This window comes from Entelurus aequoreus, linkage group LG09 (assembly GCF_033978785.1).
Source record: "Entelurus aequoreus isolate RoL-2023_Sb linkage group LG09, RoL_Eaeq_v1.1, whole genome shotgun sequence".
Classification (NCBI taxonomy): Eukaryota; Metazoa; Chordata; class Actinopteri; order Syngnathiformes; family Syngnathidae; genus Entelurus; species Entelurus aequoreus.
Genome location: NC_084739.1, coordinates 74,811,812 through 74,832,617, shown reverse-complemented (window position 1 = coordinate 74,832,617; position 20,806 = coordinate 74,811,812). Strand labels below are relative to the sequence as shown.

Below are 20,806 nucleotides of genomic sequence, written 5' to 3'. Positions count from 1 at the left end.
CTGAAAGCTCAGTTACAGCTCTTTTTTATTACCAAATATGTGTTAAATGTGTTTTATGTTGCACGATTGCACCAAGAAAAATTCCTAGTTTGTGAACCCGTTCTCAAACAATGGCAATAAAACTATTCTGATTCTGATGTACAAACCCCGTTTCCATATGAGTTGGGAAATTGTGTTAGATGTAAATATAAACGGAATACAATGATTTGCAAATCCTTTTCAACCCATATTCAATTGAATACACTACAAAGACAAGATATTTGATGTTCAAACTCATAAACTTTATTTCTTTTTTGCAAATAATAATTAACTTAGAATTTCGTGGCTGCAACACGTGCCAAAGTAGTTGGGAAAGGGCCTGTTCACCACTGTGTTACATGGCTTTTCCTTTTAACAACACTCAGTAAACGTTTGGGAACTGAGGAGTAGGGTTGGGTATCGAGTATCGATTGGAACCGGGACTAACTTTCCGATTCTCCCGGAATCGTTCAAAAGTTTAAATTTCGTTTCCTAGTTTCGATACCAGTCCGCCGACCGAAAAAAAAGAATAAGTCCGCCGACCGGAAGAAGAAGCCGCTGAACACCAACGAAGAAGCGCCCACCGCCGGAAGTGTTAGCATAGCCGAGCTTATGTAGCCGAGCGAGTCAGTCAAGCATGGATAGCGGGCGTTGGCGGTCGAAAGTGTGGCTTTATTTTACTAAAAACAATGAAATATCGGCGAAATATAACACGTGCGACAGGACCGTTTCGTGCTTAGGAGGGTGCACGTCGAACATGATGAAGCACCTCCGAGTTCATGAAGTACAAATATATGCATGTCCCGTCTTCGACGCGCTGCGCCGACCGTCCTCCTCTTGCTGTCAGATCTCGCTTTCTCCTATTTATGCCTTCAAGCTTCTTCCACACCCAGCGAACGTGTATTTTCCACAGCAGGAGACACTATGTGTCCAGAACGCTCACGCATCCTGCCTGAGAAGGCGGATATGGTCATTTTCCTAAACAAGAACTGTCTCTGATTTTATACTGTACCTGCTGCTAATCTGGACTGGGTTTTGCAAGTTGTTTCTTATTGTTTATTTGCTTTCCTGCACCAGGTTAGCCCATCAGTGGGAGCACGGTAACATGTTTAAGTACCTGCAGCATCATACACTTGTGTGTGTAAATGTGTTTTCATGAGGTTTCCTGCAGCATCATACACTTATGTGTAAAGGTGTTTTCATGAGGTTTCCTGCAGCATCATACACTTATGTGTAAATGTGTTTTCATGAGGTTTCCTGCAGCATCATACACTTATGTGTAAATGTATTTTCATGAGGTTTCCTGCAGCATCATACACTTATGTGTAAAGGTGTTTTCATGAGGTTTCCTGCAGCATCATACACTTATGTGTAAATGTGTTTTCATGAGGTTTTCAAAAATAAAGCTCTCTTGAGGAAAGTGTACCCCTGTGAAAATGTATTTATAATATTTATATTCAAGTTCATAGATTTGATATTTATATTCTAGTTGAAAACAGCCCTGTGAGGAATTTATAGTAAAGTTCATAAAAAGTTAATAGAATTAAAATTGATGGAGAATGTCAGACTATTTAATTCAGAAAGACTGTAGGTTAGCTAGCTCATTTAAAATATCCTAAACTTTTTTTTGACCCTGCCTCTTAAAAGAATCGGAACCGAGAATCGCCAGGAATCGGAATCGAAACAAAGAATCGGAATCGTTCGAATTCAAACGATACCCAACCCTACTGAGGAGACACATTTTTTTAAGCTTCTCAGGTGGAATTCTTTCTCATTCTTGCTTGATGTACAGCTTAAGTTGTTCAACAGTCCGGGGGTCTCCGTTGTGGTATTTTAGGCTTCATAATGCGCCACACATTTTCAATGGGAGACAGGTCTGGACTACAGGTAGGCCAGTCTAGTACCCGCACTCTTTTACTATGAAGCCACGTTGATGTAACACGTGGCTTGGCATTGTCTTGCTGGAATAAGCAGGGGCGTGATAACGTTGCTTGGATGGCAACATATGTTGCTCCAAAACCTGTATGTACCTTTCAGCATTAATGGCGCCTTCACAGATGTGTAAGTTACCCATGTCTTGGGCACTAATACACCCCCATACCATCACAGATGCTGGCTTTTCAACTTTGCGCCTATAACAATCCGGATGGTTCTTTTCCTCTTTGGTCCGGAGGACACGACGTCCACAGTTTCCAAAAACAATTTGAAATGTGGACTCGTCAAACCACAGAACACTTTTCCACTTTCAATCCAATCCACTTTATTTATATAGCTCATTTACACAACAAGAATGTTTCCAAAGTGCTGCACAGCCATGTTAAAAACAATATTAAAAACAATATTATGCTACACCAATGACTGAATAAAAACAAAGAATAAATTAATAGAAAACCAATACAGAGACAATATAAAAAATAAATATGATTAAAAACGATTTTTAAAGGGTAAAACCAATTAAAACAGTAAAATAGACATCAAAATTTATTAAAAAAAACACACAGGACAACAGAGGACAGAAGACCACACAACTCACATTGTGTTAAAAGCCAAAGAATAAAAGTGGGTCTTAAGACGAGACTTAAAACACTCCACTGTGGAAGCAGTTTGAACATGGAGGGGCAGAGTGTTCCAGAGTTTAGGGCCGACCACAGAGAAGGCCCTGTCTCCCCTGGTTTTAAGTCTCGTCCTGGGCACCACGAGCTGGAGCTGGCTCTCGGACCTCAGAGCGCGCGCAGGAGTGTAAATTTGGATGAGGTCCGAGATATACTGAGGTGCCAGTCCATGTAAAGCTTTAAAAACAAACAGCAAGGATTTAAAATCAATTCTAAAATGAACAGGGAGCCAGTGCAAACTCTGAAGAATTGGGGTTATGTGCTCACGTTTCCTGGCCCCTGTTAAAAGTCGTGCTGCCGCTTTGTATCAGTCCATCTTAGATGAGCTCAGGCCCAGCGAAGCCGACGGCGTTTCTGGGTGTTGTTGATAAACGGTTTTCGCCTTGCATAGGAGAGTTTTAACTTGCACTTACAGATGTAGCGACCAACTGTAGTTACTGACAGTGGGTTTCTGAAGTGTTCCTGAGCCCACGTGGTGATATCCTTTACACACTGATGTCGCTTGTTGATGCAGTACAGCCTGAGAGATCAAAGGTCACGGGCTTAGCTGCTTACGTGCAGTGATTTCTCCAGATTCTCTGAACCCTTTGATGATATTACGGAGCGTAGATGGTGAAATCCCTAAATTCCTTGCAATAGCTGGTTGAGAAAGGTTTTTCTTAAACTGTTCAACAATTTGTTCACGCATTTGTTGACAAAGTGGTGACCCTCGCCCCATCCTTGTTTGTGAATGACTGAGCATTTCATGGAATCTACTTTTATACCCAATCATAGCACACCCCTAGTCCTAATTTGCCTGTTCACCTGTGGGATGTTCCAAATAAGTGTTTGATGAGCATTCCTCAACTTTATCAGTATTTATTGCCACCTTTCCCAACTTCTTTGTCACGTGTTGCTGGCATCAAATTCTAAAGTTAATGATTATTTGCAAAAAAAATAATGTTTATCAGTTTGAACATCAAATATGTTGTCTTTGTAGCATATTCAACTGAATATGGGTTGAAAATGATTTGCAAATCATTGTATTCCGTTTATATTTACATATGACACAATTTCCCAACTCATGTGGAAACGGGGTTTGTATGTATGTATGTATGTACAGTAATGAAAACATAGTTGTTCTACTAACTGTACTGTACTTGCTGCTTACTTTAAAAATAAAAAAACAACACTTACCTTTCACTATTTGAGTAGCTTTTGTTCTGCCATTTGAGTACTGGCGAGCAATCTCTGAATCCGGGAACATATCCTTCACGAATTTGTTGAAAACATCCGCAAATGAGAACGGAATGATGGGAATCCGGATGTTGTGTGTCAGTGTATTGTATTAATCCCATGAATGGAGGCTCAAACGACTTCTTTGTTTGTCTTGTCTTTATTGCACAAGATGTAATTCAACCACACAACAGCTCCAATGTGTGTCTATCCCTTTTACCGGCAAAACTTGAACACCCACTTCCTATTAACGTAACTTCCCTATCGCTCCCAGAAGTCCCGCCCCCCAGCCAAAGTAATTGACTAACACCCCGTAGCCAGCCACTACAGTATTAACGTGCCGGCTGGAATAAACACACGCTGAGAAATAGCTCTGTGCCTGCCTACTTTATGGGTTATAGATAAAACTATGGATAACGGAGACATATATAATAGTCTCCTTTTCAGGTCAGAGACGACACTAAAGGCAGGGCCTTTAAGGCACGCCACCAATATAGTTGTCCGGGTGGAAATCGGGAGATTTTCAGGAGAATGGTTGTTCCGGGAGATTTTCGGGAGAGGCACTGAAATTCGGGAGTCTCCCGGAAAATTCGGGAGGGTTGGCAAGTATGTGATACAGATATATACTATTATCATAATACAGTCATCACGATGACTCAAAGAAAAAGGCTCCGCTTCTGCTACCAGAGTTTTTGTTAAGTCTGAAGATTTTGACCACTGATTTGCGATCACAGCCACAGGAGAGTCACCCTGCATCTTCGATCTGATTTTGGTCAGTTGAGAGGCACAGATACGCTGAAAGAAGGCGAGTTGGAAGAGCCGTTAGCCTAGCTGAGAGAGCCAGCACGGACCATTGTTTTGACTGCTCGAAGGAAAACAACATCTTAATCTACGATTTGACTCCCTCGAATGGCCTTGATGCAACCAAAAGCTACGGCGAGTTTACAGCTGTTTTAAAGTGATTCAGACGTCGCAGAGTGATATAAGTTGACAGGCTGACACCTCAAATTGATCTCTGAACGGCGCAAGGTACGAAATTGTTGAAAAAACAAGTTAAAAGTGCCGCAAGTCGCTAAAGAAGTAACTGCCGTTAAGACATAAGAGGCACTGACGTCAGCGACTGCCGCAATGCCAAAAGCTAAAGGAAAGACTGATACAGAACATGATGGGAATCAAGAAGGGATACTACAAAAAATACTCCAGGAATTTAAAGAAGAAATGATAGAAAAATGGAAATAAATGATGGATGGATGGAAAGATGATATAAAAGAAATTAAAGAAATGAAAAAAGAGAACAACTCCAGAAATAATGAAGCCACTGAAATGAGCAAACAAATGAAGACCCTTCAAGAAGACAACAACATGCTGAGGAACATCACAGATGAAATGGATCAGGATAAACGAATGGATGATATCATCGTGACAGGGCACCGAATTAAACCAAGATCCTATGTGAAAGCTGTGAATAATGAAGGTGAACCAGATTAAATGGATATGGTCTCAGCAGAACAGCAAGTGGTCAACTTTCTGAAATCAAAAGAAATTGAAATTGACATTAACACCATCGAAACATGCATCCCACTGAACGGAAGAAACAACGCCACTCCAGTCGTGCTCGTGAAACTCGTAAACAGAAAATCTAATATGGCATTGCTGAGACAGGGAAAGAAGCTGAAGGGAACAAATGTGTACATGAATGAGCATCTCACAAAACGTAATGCTGGAATCGCCAAGAAAGCACGCGACTTGAGGAAGCAGGGAAAAATCCAGGGAACTTGAAGGCGCCAACTGTAAAATCTACATCGAGCTGAATGGAGGTCCAGAAGCAAGAGTAATTGTTGTCCATGACATCAAGGACCTGGACAATTTTTAAAGTTTACACAGCTACCACAACAACGATGATAATGGACTCTGACAGAAAACAAGCACCTAAATTCAGCATCGACACTACTATGTTCCAAGAGACGACTAAACAAGAGGACCTACATTCAGGATTGCATCCACCTACACTTATAGAGATTATTGAAACAACATCAAAGATTGTTGAACAAGAAAATATGGAACTAAAAAAATTTCTGCAACAAAGATCACAAAAACCAGGATTTGGAAAATGATATAGATCCAGATACAACATTTTTCTCCCACATCAGTAATCATTGTTTTTATTATACAGATGATCAATATAATAGCAACATTAAATGTGATAACAAATTGTCAATTATTCATATTAATAGCAGAAGCTTGTATGCAAACTACAACAACATTAAGAACTTTTTGGAACACATCAATGAACCCTTCAAGGTGATTGCTGTCACAGAAACATGGATTGATGATAAAAAAGGAATAGATTTTGATCTGGAAGGATATGAACTAAACTACATCAACAGAACCAACAAAAATGGAGGAGGAGTAGCTGTGTACGTGATGAAGAACCTGAACTACAAAGTGAACAGGAAGTGAACAAAAAGTTTTGGCAACTGTTATGTATAGAAAAGGGGTAGGATTAAATAAGCTCTGCTTCTTCCTACTCCTTTTCGAACATGTTGAAAAGAGAAACTGGAAATTGTGATGTATCATGTTGTATGCTTGCATGTTCGAAATAAACTCAAACACAAGATAATCATCAGAGTGTATACATTTAATTATTTACATTGTTTACAATCCGGGGTGTGGGATGTGTGTGGGGGGGTTAGGATTGGTTGTTATCATCACTTCAGTCATCAACAATTGTATCATCGAAATGTACATTGAAACAGTGTAGGTCTGACTTGGTAGGATATGTACAGCAAGTAGTATACATAGAGACAGAGAGAGAGATCAGGAAGCATAAGAAAAAGTATCTACATTTGATTATATACATTTGATTATTAACAAGGTGTTAGTTTAGGGTTGAAGTTGCCTGGAGGTGTACTTTTAGTGCGGTTTTGAAGGAGGACAGAGATGCCCTTTCTTTTACACCTGTTGGGAGCGCATTCCATATTGATGTGGCATAGAAAGAGAATGAGTTAACCCCTTTGTTAGATCGGAATCTGGGTTTAACGTGGTTAGTGGAACTCCCCCTGGTGTTGTGGTTATGGCGGTCATTTAAGGAAGTAGTTTGACATGTACTCCGGTATCAGGGAGGTGTAGTGGATTTTGTAGACTAGGCTCAGTGCAAGTTGTTTTACTCTGTCCTCCACCCTGAGCCAGCCCACTTGGGTAGGAGTGAGGTGTGATCTGGTTGTGGAGGTCTAGAAGTAATCTGCAAAGACAAGATACTAAACGTTCAAACTGGAAAACCAATTCTTTTGGCCAATATTAGCTCTTTTGGAATTTGTTGTCTGCAACATGTTTCTAAAAAGCTGGCACAAGTGGCAAAAAAAAGACTGAGAAAGTTGAGGAATGCTCGTCAAACACTTATTTGGAACATCCCACAAATGAACAGGCTAATTGGGAACAAGTTGGTGCCATGATTGGGTATAAAAGCAGCTTCCGTGAAATGCTCAGTCATTCACAAACAAGGATGGGGCGAGGGTCACCACTTTGTGAACAAATGCGTGAGCAAATTGTCTAACAGTTTAGGAACAACAAGGTATTGCAAGGAATTTAGGGATTTCACCATCTACGGTCGGTAATATCTTCAAAAGGTTCAGAGAATCTGGAGAAATCACTGCACGTAAGCAATTATATTACGAACCTTCGATCCCTCAGGCGGTAGTGCATCAAAACCCGAAATCCGTGTGTAAAGGACATCATCCCATGGGCTCAGGAACAGTTCAGAAAACCACTGTCAGTAACTACATCTGTAAGTGCAAGTTATAACTCTACAATGCAAAGCCAAAGCCATTTATCAACAACACCCAGAAACACCGCCGGCTTCGCTGGGCCCGAGCTCATCTAAGATGGACTGATGCAAAGTGGAAAAGTGTTCTGTGGTCTGACGAGTCCACATTTCCAAATTGTTTTTGGAAACTGTGGACGTCGTGTCCTCCGAAACGAGGAAAAGAACCATCCGGGTTGTTACATGCACAAAGTTGAAAAGCTAGCATCTGTGATGGTTTGGGGGTGTATTAGTGCCCAAGACATGGGTAACTTACACATCTGTGAAGGCACCATTAATGCTGAAAGGTACATACAGGTTTTGGAGCAACATATGTTGCCATCCAAGCAACGTTATCATGGACGCCCCTGCTTATTCCAGCAAGACCATGCCAAGCCACGTGTTACAACAGCGTGGCTTCGTAGTAAAAGAGTGCGGGTGCTAGACTGGCCTGCCTGTAGTCCAGACCTGTCTCCCAATTGAAAATTTGTGGCGCATTATGAAGCCTAAAATAGCACAACGGAGACCCCCGGACTGTTGAACAACTTAAGCTGTACATCAAGCAAGAATGGGAAAGAATTCCGCCTGAAAAGCTTCAAAAATTGGTCTCCTCTGTTCCCAAACGTTTACTGAGTGTTGTTAAAAGGAAAGGCCATGTAACACAGTGGTAAAAATGCCCCTGTGACAACTTTTTTTTCAATGTGTTGCAGCTTTTAAATTCGAAGTTAATGATTATTTGCACAAAAAAAAATTAGTTTCTCAGTTTAAACATTAAATATCTCGTCTTTGCAGTCTATTTAATTGAATATAAGTTGAAAAGGATTTGCAAATCATTGTATTCTGTTGTTATTTACGAATTAACAATGTGCCAACTTCACTGGTTTAGAGTTTTGTGTTTGACACAAGTCCCCATGTTCCCCATATAGCTGCCCTGGATATGCCTGTGTATGAACCGTTAATTTTGGACCTACAGAATCAGCATGTCCTCATCCGTTTGTGTCAACGACATGAAATTACGTCAGAAAACATTTTGACAAATTGTCTTAGGGTCCATTATGACGTTTTTTAAAATAGAGTATTTTATTTTGAAAAACTGCATCACTTATTTTTCTGTTTGCGCATGACTTCCTGTCCAACATATGCAGATTTTAGTTAAATTGGACAAATTTCTTGTGGCGATTGGCAAATATAGGAGTGCTGCGTATGTTTAGTGCTGGAACCGGCGACGTTCCGCAGGTGGTGGGAAAAAAACGTACACATTGACTTGGATAAAAACGGGAAAAAGTCTTCCGCCGCTGTAGATTGACCTGCTACGTTTGCTGTTGTTTTTCAATGCAGAGATGATGCAAATACAACATGAATGTCAAAAAGTGCACTCATCACATTCAACCTCCTATGATGTCATAGCGTGTGTAAAATCCCAAGGCACCATAGTAGGTGGTTCGCCTACTTTTCCTCCGGTACAAAGTGTTTCGATGACATCATAGACAGGCGTAAGCTTTGACATCTTTATTGTAACGTCTGCTGTTCTTAAAGCCAACGTTTTCTTTTCTAGTATTGATAAGGAACTATAGAGCGGACAGGTATATAAGCCACACCCACTAAATGTTAGTATAATTTTTTTTTTCTTGCTTCCATATATTAGCCACCTTATATGTTTTAAAATTAGTTATATACACACAAATATTCTGTAAATGTTTATTTACATACCTTAATTGTGTGTAACACGGCAGTGAAACGGCTGATCAAACAAAACAGAAGTCATCATCATGGACCCGCTAGCTGCGCAATCAGCTTAACAGACTCAATAACTCCCTGGTGACGTTTTGGTGCATTTACGAAACTGAAACAATACAGAAATAATGCCAGTGTTTCCCATAAACTGCCAAGATACCTGTGGCGGTGGGGGCGTGGCTATGGGCGTGGTCACCATGACACCATCGAGTAATTTGCATAATTTACTACAATGATTTGATTTTCTTTAAAAAGGCTCAAAAAATGTATACTTACTAATTAATAACAGTTTTGTTTTAGACGTCCATCCATCCATCCATCCATTTTACAATATAATTACAACACTTTATGTACATATTTATATACAGATTTGAACAATAAGTTATTCACTGAAATATATTTATTAATTGTGGTTCTTACAAAAAATATATCTTATAAAATATAAAAGCTAAAATGTCTCAAAGCTCTGCCCCTTTAATTAGTGCATACTAAATAATTTAACTTTAGCCTACTACTACAACCATATTATTTACCAGCAACATAAAGTGAAACAGAGGCAGAGGTGTCCTGCCACAGTCAGTAACAAATGAACAGAAAACAGTAGTGGTGGTAGATAGACACAGAGCTTCATCAAACATCTGATCCACTGAACAAAGAGCTCCAAAAATCTTGAACTTTAGACTGCCATCAGTTTTACTCCCTACACTTAACCATGTGTTTCCTACTGCCTGCAGACTTTGCACCCTTTATTATATACACATGTTCTGTTTCTAATATAAATACATTTAGTAAAGTCAAATACAAATAAGGCAACAAGAGAAGTATCCTACACTTCTCTTTTGTAAAGTAAATCTGAACAGCCGATATGGGCATCTACATCAACTATATGATTTGCCTGAGAAGCTGGAGAGGACAAAAAAAATAAAACATTTGTATTTTTTTTATTTTTTTAAAATTTGTGGCGGACGTAATTCTTTCGTGGCGGGCCGCCACAAATAAATGAATGTGTGGGAAACCCTGAATTCCCTTGTAGGTTAATAAAACTACACTCGTAGATGTGTTAGCATATTAGCTAATGCTACTGACGCTAGCTTCATTAAATGACAATAGCATGTGCAAATATGCATGAAAACACTCCTACAGACATCACACATGGGACGGTTCGGTAAGTATGTATTGTTTTAGTTACATTGTGAAACTTGCAAACGTTGCTTGGAGTGATAAATGAAGAATCCATACGAGTAAAAATGCTATGGATGGAAGACGAAACCGCACTTGTACTTCCGGTTGAAAGCTCAGTCTAAACAGAAAGTCACTGTAGCACCTACTGTGAGCGAACTTGTCCAAAAAATGCCATCATAGCACAGACAGTAACACACCTATTTTGTCTTTGCTTGTTTTTTTGTTTTTTTTTACTATTTGCATTATGTCCGCCGGCGAAGAAAAGTTCTTCAATTAGCCGCACCGATTTATAAGCCGCAGGAGTCAAAGCGTAGGGGAAAAGTAGTAATATTACGGCTGGAATTCACAGTACTTGATTCTTAGGAAAAATAAATTCATCTATTGATCAATCGTTACATCCCTATTGATGAAGTATTTTAAAACCTAAAGATAGTTTTATTTTTTTATGAGATGTTTTGAGGCCCCTGGAAATCCCGGGTCCCCAAGCAACTGTCCGTGTTTGCTTAATAATGGTAAGTCCGCCCTCTAAACTCTCAAACGCTGACGATGCACCACTAAACATGATTGAAAACTCTCATCGTCCTCGCTAAGGGGCTCCAAATGTTTAATTTACAACTTTCGTGGTCTTCCTCGGCCCTCTTAACCCGTCATTCTGGAAGCTAACACATGTTTGGTGCTGGAAGGAGTCGAGACGTTGGCCAAAAGACCGTTCTTGTCGTGAGCGGAAGTGTGGAGTCATGTGAAGGAGGAAGTGGGCAACCACACGTCAAAACCACCTGCTTGACTGTCTTGGGAACGTATTTTGAAAAGCTGACGTGACGTGGTCTTCATTTTGTCTTCACAGTGACCATGGTGGGCGAACGCCGCAACGGGAACCTGCTGGTCCAGATCGGCCCGCGCTTGCAGGCGTATCCCGAGGAGCTGATCCGCCAGCGCCGCACCCACGACGGCCAGATCGAGTACCTGATTCGCTGGTGCCTCGCCGCCGTCGACGATGGAACCGCGTCCGGGGGGGCCAACTGCGCCGGCTCCGGTGGCGGCGTCAGCCCCGGGGCGGGCGGTTCCGGCGGCTCCACGTCCGGGGACGTGAAATCTGAGAACGTCCTGATGTGGATGTCCATGGAGGACGTGTACGCCAACTGCCCCTCGCTGCTGGGGAAGAGGAAAGCCGACTCGCAGCGGCCTCTGCAGCCGCAGGAGTCGCAGGGCGAGGAAGAGGCGTGCGCGGCCGAGGGAACGTTTGACGAGACCGAGCTGCTGGACATGAAGGAGGACGTGAAGAACCTGGTGCGTCGCGCCAGGAAGCAGATGGCCAAGAAGAGCGAGCTGTCCATCAGCATCACGCACACCATCCACGTGCTGAGCGCCTACGCCAGCATCGGCTCGCTGGTGGGCGTCTTCAAGGAGACGGGCGCCCTCAACCTGCTGATGGAGCTGCTGTGCAACAAGGAGACGCAGACCAGGCGCAGTGCCGGCAAGATGCTGCGAGCGCTGGCGTCCCACGACGCAGGTAAGGCCGTCACCGTGGTGACTACTTACGTGTGTAGCAGGGAGAGCTAGGCTGCCCTCGCCAATCATCAAAAGGACATCATTGGCGTCCAAAAGGACCGCAGAGTCTTGACCCCGAGAGACAAACGCTAAAAACTGTCTCTCGTTCTTGTCGTCCCGCCATGCTTGTTCCAGAATCTTCTTGAGGCACAAGCATACTTGCCAACCTTGAAACCTCCAATATCGGGAGATGGGGGGTAGGGGGTGGGGGGGTGGCTTGGTCGGGGGGGGGGGGGGGGGGGGGGGGGGGGGTTGGGGGCGTGGTTATTTACAGCTTGAATTCACCAACTCGAGTATTTCATATATATATATATATATGTATATATATGTATGAAATACTTGACTTTCAGTGAATTCTAGCTATAAATATATATATATTTTTTTATTTTATTTTATTTTATTTACATAAAATAAATACTTGAATTTCAGTGTTCCGTTGGCTATCCATTAGATGGCAGTATTGTCCTGTTTAACTTCTCCGTTCATGTGATGAGTATATCATTTCGGCCCCCGTGTTCAATGGAGAAGTCTGTTCTACATATTTACAGGCAACATACACCTTCCCCTTCAAACTGTCCTGGATGAACTGAAATTCTTGTTTCCATTCGTTTGAATTCGTTAGGCAAGCTGTTTATATTGTGGGAAAGCGGACGTGAGAACAGGCTGTCCCCACTCAGTCTCAGGTCCGCATTGAGCTGGAGGGGGCGTGGCCTCCAGCTCCGGCTGAATACAGGGAGTTTGTCGGGAGAAAATCTCTGCCGGGAGGTTGTCGGGAGAGGCGCTGAATACCGGGATTCTCCCGCTAAAAACGGGAGGGTTGGCAAGTATGGGCACAAGTGTCCGAAGGTTCTCTTTGCCGGTTCTGGTGCACCCACTGCTTCTGCACATGTGTAATGTGTAATTGCGTGTTGACGGAAACTGTGACGCAAGTCCAATCGTTATAGTAAATGTCGACTTCAAATGTCAAATCAAATGCCACAAGGCATGCTGGGAGCGCTCCTGTATTTTTCAGACTATAAGGCGCACTGAAAATCCTTTAGTTTTCTCAAAAATCGATAGTGCGCCTTATAACCTGGTCCGCGTAATGTACGGATTAATTCTGGTTGTGCTTACAGCCCTTGAAACAATTTTATTTGGTAAGGGGTGTAATGATAAGTGTGATCAGTAGATGGCAGTCAATCTTAAGAGATACAGTACGTGTGCGCTGCAAGTGGACGCCCCCTCTTCAATGAATGACGCTAGCAAGTACCCGTAATCAAGCAACACCAAAACGTTGATGTTTCATTGAGAATATAGAACCTTACCCACAGGGCCCAAAAATCTGTCAATATGATTTAGTAGAACTTCGGTACGCGACAAGGCCGCACCGCTTGATGGAACGCGCAGCAATACGGCTACCTAGTCAGACGTACTGTGCTTCAACATACGGGTATTAATACGGTTTGTCTATAAGGACCCCAACACTAAAATTGGTTCTCATGTGTGAATGTTGTCTGTCTATCTGTGTTGGCCCTGCGATGAGGTGGCGACTTGTCCAGGGTGTACCCCGCCTACCGCCCGAATGCAGCTGAGATAGGCTCCAGCAGCAACCCCGACAGGGACAAGCGCTAGAAAATGGATGGATGGACCCCAAATGGCATCTATTAGGAGACATATTATCTGGTGTTTTGTTTCGCGGTATTATGCTTACCTTATTGGTACCTGCTGATGTGTATTTGGGATCTGCATAATTGCCCAAATTTGTGCACATCTGCCATTGTGATCCGCGCCGTAGTCAATAAGCTCCTTCCTTCTTGTTGGAGGGCATTCATCCTCCGCTGTTGCCATTTCTAATACAAGGTAGCGTACAGTTCTAACTTACACCTGTCAGTAGACTCGCTATGGAAGCGCTAAAAACTGCCGGTACAACAAGGATGAAGGGGAGGAGAAGCTTTCGAAGTGGAGACGTAACAATAAGCTCTTAAAATGAAGGCGCAAAAAGAAGGAATATGTAAGAAATGCTTCATAAAGTGTAACAAAATAGTGCAAAGTGTGAAAATGTAAACATAGAGAAACCTGGGAATAACTATTTTCTGCAGGTTTAGTGCCAGGAAGTTACAGCTGTGTAACATTTAATTTAATGTTATTTTAATTAAGTATGGAAATTAATTTGTGTTATGCAGTAATTATTGATTAAATATTATTGGACCAAATTAATATTTTAAAGTAGCACATTTGTTATATCTTATTTATACAGTCCTGCACTTTAGTTCCCACCTGTTGACGGACGTGGGTTGAAAAAAATCCAAAAAGCTGCCACACCGTCAATGTGTTTTATTTACAATTTCTTCGCTCTTTGGGGCAAAAATTTTTAATTTATTTTCTCACTCCGGGCAGAGAATCAACAGCGAGCTGGCGCAACCTAACTTGATAGTTGATCCTGTTACGTGATTGGCTGTTTAGCATGTCCCATCCTGTTTTGCTAGCTTTACAGACCGCGAGTGCCTTCGTTCATGCAACCAACCGTGCTTCATTCTCCAAAAAAGATATATATATTTTGTATTGATTGATATCAATTACACTGCTGCTAGACTTTTGACAAAAACAAGAAAGTTTGATCATATTACGCCTATACTGGCTCACTTGCACTGGCTTCCTGTGCACCTAAGATGCGACTTTAAGGTTTTACTACTTACGTATAAAATACTACACGGTCAAGCTCCTGCCTATCTTGCTGATTGTATTGTACCATATGTCCCGGCAAGAAATCTGCGTTCAAAGAACTCCGGCTTATTAGTGATTCCCAGAGCCCAAAAAAAGTCTGCGGGCTATACAGCGTTTTCTATTCGGGCTCCAATACTATGAACCCGGGGTGGACCGCTAGCCTGTTCATCGGATGGGGACATCTCTACGCTGCTGACCCGTCTCCGCTCGGGATGGTTCCTGCTGGCCCCACCATGGACTGGACTTTTGCTGACGTGTTGGACTTTCACAATATTATGTCAGACCCACTCGACATCCATTGCTTTCGGTCTCCCCTAGAGGGGGGGGGGGGGGGGGGGGTTACCCACATATGCGGTCCTCTCCAAGGTTTCTCATAGTCATTCACATTGACGTCCCACTAGGGTGAGTTTTCCTTGCCCGTATGTGGGCTCTGTACCGAGGATGTCGTTGTGGCTTGTACAGCCCTTTGAGACACTTGTGATTTTGGGCTATATAAATAAACATTGATTGATTGGTTGATTGATGTCTATCGCGATATGTATTGATATAGTTTTATTGACCCAGCCCTAGCCTCCCTCCTCCCTGAACGCTTTGCTAACACAGCTGTGAACTGTCAAGTTAGCCGCAACAAAACGGAACGTTTATAAAATGTTTAAAAATAATGTAAAATAAATAAAAGTACAGATAAATGGCCTATTGAAGCACCCGAAAAAGAAGCCTAGGTTTAAACAAGACCCTCGCCTAATGTGGCGTCTGCCACCGCTGCGGGCAATGTTTTGATTTTGTTTCCTGGTTTTAAAGCGTCATGACCCGCTCTATCTTGCCTCTGATTGGCCTGCCGTAATGTTTTGCCTCAACCTTAGCCAATAGTGATTCATCATTCGTAAACCTGCCAATCATCATGGATTTTCTCATACGTAAACCAACCAATCATTGAGTTTCTCTGTATGTATTTCTCTTTTCTTCCTTAAACTCCGGTAGGGACAAGCAGTAATGGATGGATGGATTTGCAGTAGAGATGTTCGATAATGGCTTTTTTGCCGATGTCCGATATACCGCACTGCCATATTTATTATTGAAGTCACAAAGTGCATTATTTTTTTTAACATGCCTCAAAACAGCAGCTTTGAATTTGGGACATGCTCTCCCTGAGAGAGCATGAGGAGGTTGGGGGGGCTGGGGGGGTAGCGGGGGTGTATATTGTAGCGTCCCGGAAGAGTTAGTGCTGCAAGGGGTTCTGGGTATTTGTTCTGTTGTGTTACGGTGCGGATGTTCTCCCGAAATGTGTTTGTCATTCTTTTTTGGTGTGGGTTCACAGTGTGGCGCATATTTGTAACAGTGATAAAGTTGTTTATACGGCTACCCTCAGTGTGACCTGTATGGCTGTTGACCAAGTATGAAGGCATTCACTTGTGATGGCGTGGCGGAGTTGGTAGAGTGGCTGTGCCAGCAATCGGAGTGTTGCTGGTTACTGGGGTTCAATTCCCACCTTCTACCTTCCTAGTCACGTCCGTTGTGTCCTTGGGCAAGACACTTCACCCTTTGCCTCTGATGGCTGCTGGTTAGCGCCTTGCATGGCAGCTCCCGCCATCAGTGTGTGAATGTGTGTGTGAATGGGTAAATGTGGAAATACTGTCAAAGCGCTTTGAGTACCTTGAAGGTAGAAAAGCGCTATACAAGTATAACCCATTTATCATTTATTATTATTTATTTGTGTGTGTGAAAAGCCGTAGATATTATGTGACTGGGCCGGCATGCAAAGGCAGTGCCTTTAAGGTTTTTGAAACCGATGCCAACCGATAATTTCCGATATTACATTTTAAAGCATTTATCGGCCGATAATATCGGCAGTCTGGTATTATCGGACATCTCTAATTTGCAGTCTTGTTTTCTCTCCTTGTAGCTTTTATGGACATTACGTCGCAACTAGGGCTGCAACTAACAATTAATTTGATAATCGATTAATCTGTCGATTATTACTTCGATTAATCGATTAATAACCGGACAAAAGAGACAAACTACATTTCTATTCTATCCAGTATTTTATTGAAAAAAAAACAGCATACTGGCACCATACTTATTTTGATTATTGTTTCTCAGCTGTTTGTACATGTTGCAGTTCATGAATAAAGGTTTATTAAAAAACATATATATATATATATATATTTATTTAAAAAAAAACAAAAAAAAAACTCTGCGCATAGCATAGATCCAACGAATCGATGACTAAATTAATCAGCAACTATTTTAATAAGCGGTAGAAAATGGATGGATGGATGGATTTTAATCGATTAGTTGTTGCAGCCCTAGTCGCTACATGGGTGTAAAAATAGCTACGGTACACCAATCGCTATCGGTTTAAAAAGTAGCTTGTAGCTCGTTACGGCCATCACTGGCCATAACCAGATAAATCGTAAATTTGATCGTCTGTAGCAGAGGTGCATGAATTCCAATGGGGAGCATGTCTTGCCAGATCACCGGTCTTTGCAACTGCCACCATGTTTGTTCTGAACCAACGATTAAAGTCCCTTGGATCCAGCTGAATTCTTTGTCTGATTGTATCGACGCTTGCGGCGCCTTTGAATGTAGCTCGTGATGACGCCCGTTTTTTTAGAGCTCCGCTAAAGTCATGTGACGTGTGGTCCGCAGGCAGCCGAGCCTACGTGCTGCTGTCGCTCAGCCAGCAGGACGGCATCGAGCAGCACATGGACTTCGATAACCGCTACACGCTGCTCGAACTGTTTGCTGAAACCACGTCTTCTGAGGAGCACGGCATCTCCTTTGAGAGCATCCACCTGCCACAGGTGACCTGGCAACCAATGAGCGAAGGGTCGTTACCGTGAGTTGATTGATGGATTAGCTTTCGTGTGTCTCCAGATTCCAGGGAAGCTGCTCTTCTCCCTGGTCAAGCGTTACCTGTGCGTCACCTCGCTGATGGACAAGCTCAACACGGTGGGTGTGGACTCCAGCTCCGACAGACAGGAAGCCAGCTGCTCCCCCGGGTCTTCCTCGTCCACCTCCACCTGTAGCCACCAGACTGAGCGGCTTCGTGTCCAGTGTGAGTTTGAGTTCACCATGGCCATGGCCAACTTGATCTCCGAGCTGGTGCGCGTCATGGGTTGGGACCGCAAGTTGTCCTATGGCTCAGCCCCGCTCTACAGAGGAGACGGCGCTTGGGCCAAGGGGGCGGATGCCTCCCTGCCCATTTGGAGATCCATCTTCCAGCCTCGCTTCAGCAGCTTGCCTGTTGTGATCGGCGCCGCCCAGGACGCCAGCCCGCATGGCGGCGCCGCCTCAAAGAAGAAGGCCGGAAATGGCTACAAAACAAGCTCCGATTTCACCAGTCGCCCGGCCTACGTGGAGTACGTCCAGGACAACCTGAAGAGTGGCATGGCGCTCCGCATGCTCGAGGACTACGAGGAAGTGAGCGCAGGAGACCAAGGAGAGTTCCGCTACAGCAACGACGGCTCGCCGCCCGTTCAGGTGAGGTTGTCTCGTTCCTTCTGAAATGGGGACTCAGCTGGACTGACGCTGTGGTGTGTAGGTGTACTGGAACGCTCTACGCAGGACTTACTGGGTCCACTGGCACATGGTGGAGATTTTGGGAAGCGGTAGCAGTGGTCCGGCCGACAAGGAGACCATGGAGAAGGCATCCTCCCTGACGGAAACCATCAGACTTACCTCAGGTAGGAGGTGATATTTGTCTGTCTGCGTTTGCTCCATCGTCTTCTTGTTCTTCTTGTTCCCTCAGCCAGCCAGACCATCTTCTCCAAACCCCCCGGCGGCCTCTACTCTCTGCCCTACTTGGCCGACAATCCGCAGACGGAGCCCGCAGCTCTGAGCCGTGCCGAGTGGTGGGAGGTACTCTTCTTCATCAAGAAGCTGGAAGCGAAGGAGCAACATGAAGTCAACCACCTCCTCTTGCTCAGCCTCTGCGACCAGGTGCGTCTCCGGTGTACCCACTCATAGCATGGCGGCAAATATTATGTCAAAGGCGTCTCTGATTTGTTATCTTTCAACCCAGGAGGCGGAGCTCGACGACACTGCGCTGATTAGTCTGCTCATCCCTGGAGACGTGGCCAAGAAGGTCCTACACTACCTGAAGCAACACCTGCCGTCTTCCTGCCTCAGCGAGCTGCTCTGCTCGCACGCCTTCTGCAAACACTACCTTAGACCAGGAGGAGGATGTTTGGAGGACGAAGAGCTGCCGGGTGAGGAGGACACTTCCTGCTCCTTGAGGCTGCTGAGCTCGGAGCGTTCTGACCGCCCTAAACGTGTTTGCCTTGCAGAAGGAGGAGCAGCAGGCGTGTGCGCCTCCTCTGTGATGGTCTCCAAGAGAGCCAAGAAGGAACTTCCTGCTGAGTCAGCATGCAGCAGCCCCGACACGGAGAGCGAGTTTCCTCAGGAGGATTCCAGCAAATATCCTGATGGTCTGGAGGAGAAGATGAAGGGTGAGTCCAGTTTAGCCAGAGCAGCACCAGCTCTTCTTGCCACAACCTGAGTGTACGGATTAGATGTTTGACACTTTGCTCCCCTGTCTGCTAATCTGCAGTCTTTAACTGTCCTCGTGTCCTGGGCAAGAAGACATTGCTGGAGAAGTTGGGGGAGGTGGTGGACATGCTCAGGAAAGGAGGTTACAGATGGGACATTGTCCAGAACTTGGCTGGCGTCATCTTCATCACCAGGTTGCTAGAGGACAAGGTGACACAGGAGAAGAACTCTATGAGGAGCGACTGTGTCCAGGGCGTACGGTGAGACCAATGTTGTCATGTCCTATGGAAGTTAGGTTGTCTTATGGTTGTTACAAGGTTGTCTTACGGTTGTTACAAGGTTGTCTTATGGTTGTTAGAAGGTTGTCTTATGGATGTTAGAATGGTGTCTTCTGGATGTTAGAATGGTGTCTTCTAAATGTTAGAATGGTGTCTTCTAAATGTTAGAATGGTGTCTTCTAAATGTTAGAATGGTGTCTTCTAAATGTTAGAATGGTGTCTTCTAAATGTTAGAATGGTGTCTTCTGGATGTTGGAATGGTGTCTTCTGGATGTTGGAATGGTGTCTTCTAAATGTTAGAATGGTGTCTTCTAAATGTTAGAATGGTGTCTTCTAAATGTTAGAATGGTGTCTTCTAAATGTTAGAATGGTGTCTTCTAAATGTTAGAATGGTGTCTTCTAAATGTTAGAATGGTGTCTTCTGGATGTTAGAATGGTGTCTTCTGGATGTTAGAATGGTGTCTTCTGGATGTTAGAATGGTGTCTTCTGGATGTTAGAATGGTGTCTTCTGGATGTTAGAATGGTGTCTTCTGGATGTTAGAATGGTGTCTTCTGGATGTTAGAATGGTGTCTTCTAAATGTTAGAATGGTGTCTTCTAAATGTTAGAATGGTGTCTTCTAAATGTTAGAATGGTGTCTTCTGGATGTTAGAATGGTGTCTTCTGGATGTTAGAATGGTGTCTTCTAAATGTTAGAATGGTGTCTTCTAAATGTTAGAATGGTGTCTTCTAAATGTTAGAATGGTGTCTTCTAAATGTTAGAATGGTGTCTTCTGGATGTTAGAATGGTGTCTTCTAAATGTTACAATGGTGTCTTCTAAATGTTACAATGGTGTCTTCTGGATGTTAGAATGGTGTCTTCTAAATGTTAGAATGGTGTCTTCTAAATGTTAGAATGGTGTCTTCTAAATGTTAGAATGGTGTCTTCTAAATGTTAGAATGGTGTCTTCTGGATGTTAGAATGGTGTCTTCTGGATGTTAGAATGGTGTCTTCTGGATGTTAGAATGGTGTCTTCTAAATGTTAGAATGGTGTCTTCTAAATGTTAGAATGGTGTCTTCTAAATGTTAGAATGGTGTCTTCTAAATGTTAGAATGGTGTCTTCTAAATGTTAGAATGGTGTCTTCTAAATGTTAGAATGGTGTCTTCTAAATGTTAGAATGGTGTCTTCTAAATGTTAGAATGGTGTCTTCTAAATGTTAGAATGGTGTCTTCTAAATGTTAGAA

General features: G+C 43.3%; 1 protein-coding gene across 3 annotated transcripts in view; it reads left to right on the top strand.

The window, feature by feature from the left end:
* The window catches only part of LOC133657720 (cullin-9), a 55,721-nt gene that overhangs the window by 2,372 nt on the left and 32,543 nt on the right, over positions 1-20,806 (top strand). For 2 of the 3 annotated variants that reach the window (XM_062059364.1, XM_062059362.1), the window contains exons 2-8: positions 11,405-12,070; positions 17,461-17,615; positions 17,689-18,294; positions 18,356-18,497; positions 18,563-18,753; positions 18,836-19,262; positions 19,364-19,562. In XM_062059364.1, the coding sequence (XP_061915348.1) occupies positions 11,405-12,070; positions 17,461-17,615; positions 17,689-18,294; positions 18,356-18,497; positions 18,563-18,753; positions 18,836-19,262; positions 19,364-19,562 (2,386 nt within the window). The remainder of the gene's footprint in view (positions 1-11,404; positions 12,071-17,460; positions 17,616-17,688; positions 18,295-18,355; positions 18,498-18,562; positions 18,754-18,835; positions 19,263-19,363; positions 19,563-20,806) is intronic. The other variant, XM_062059363.1, reaches the window with a different exon arrangement.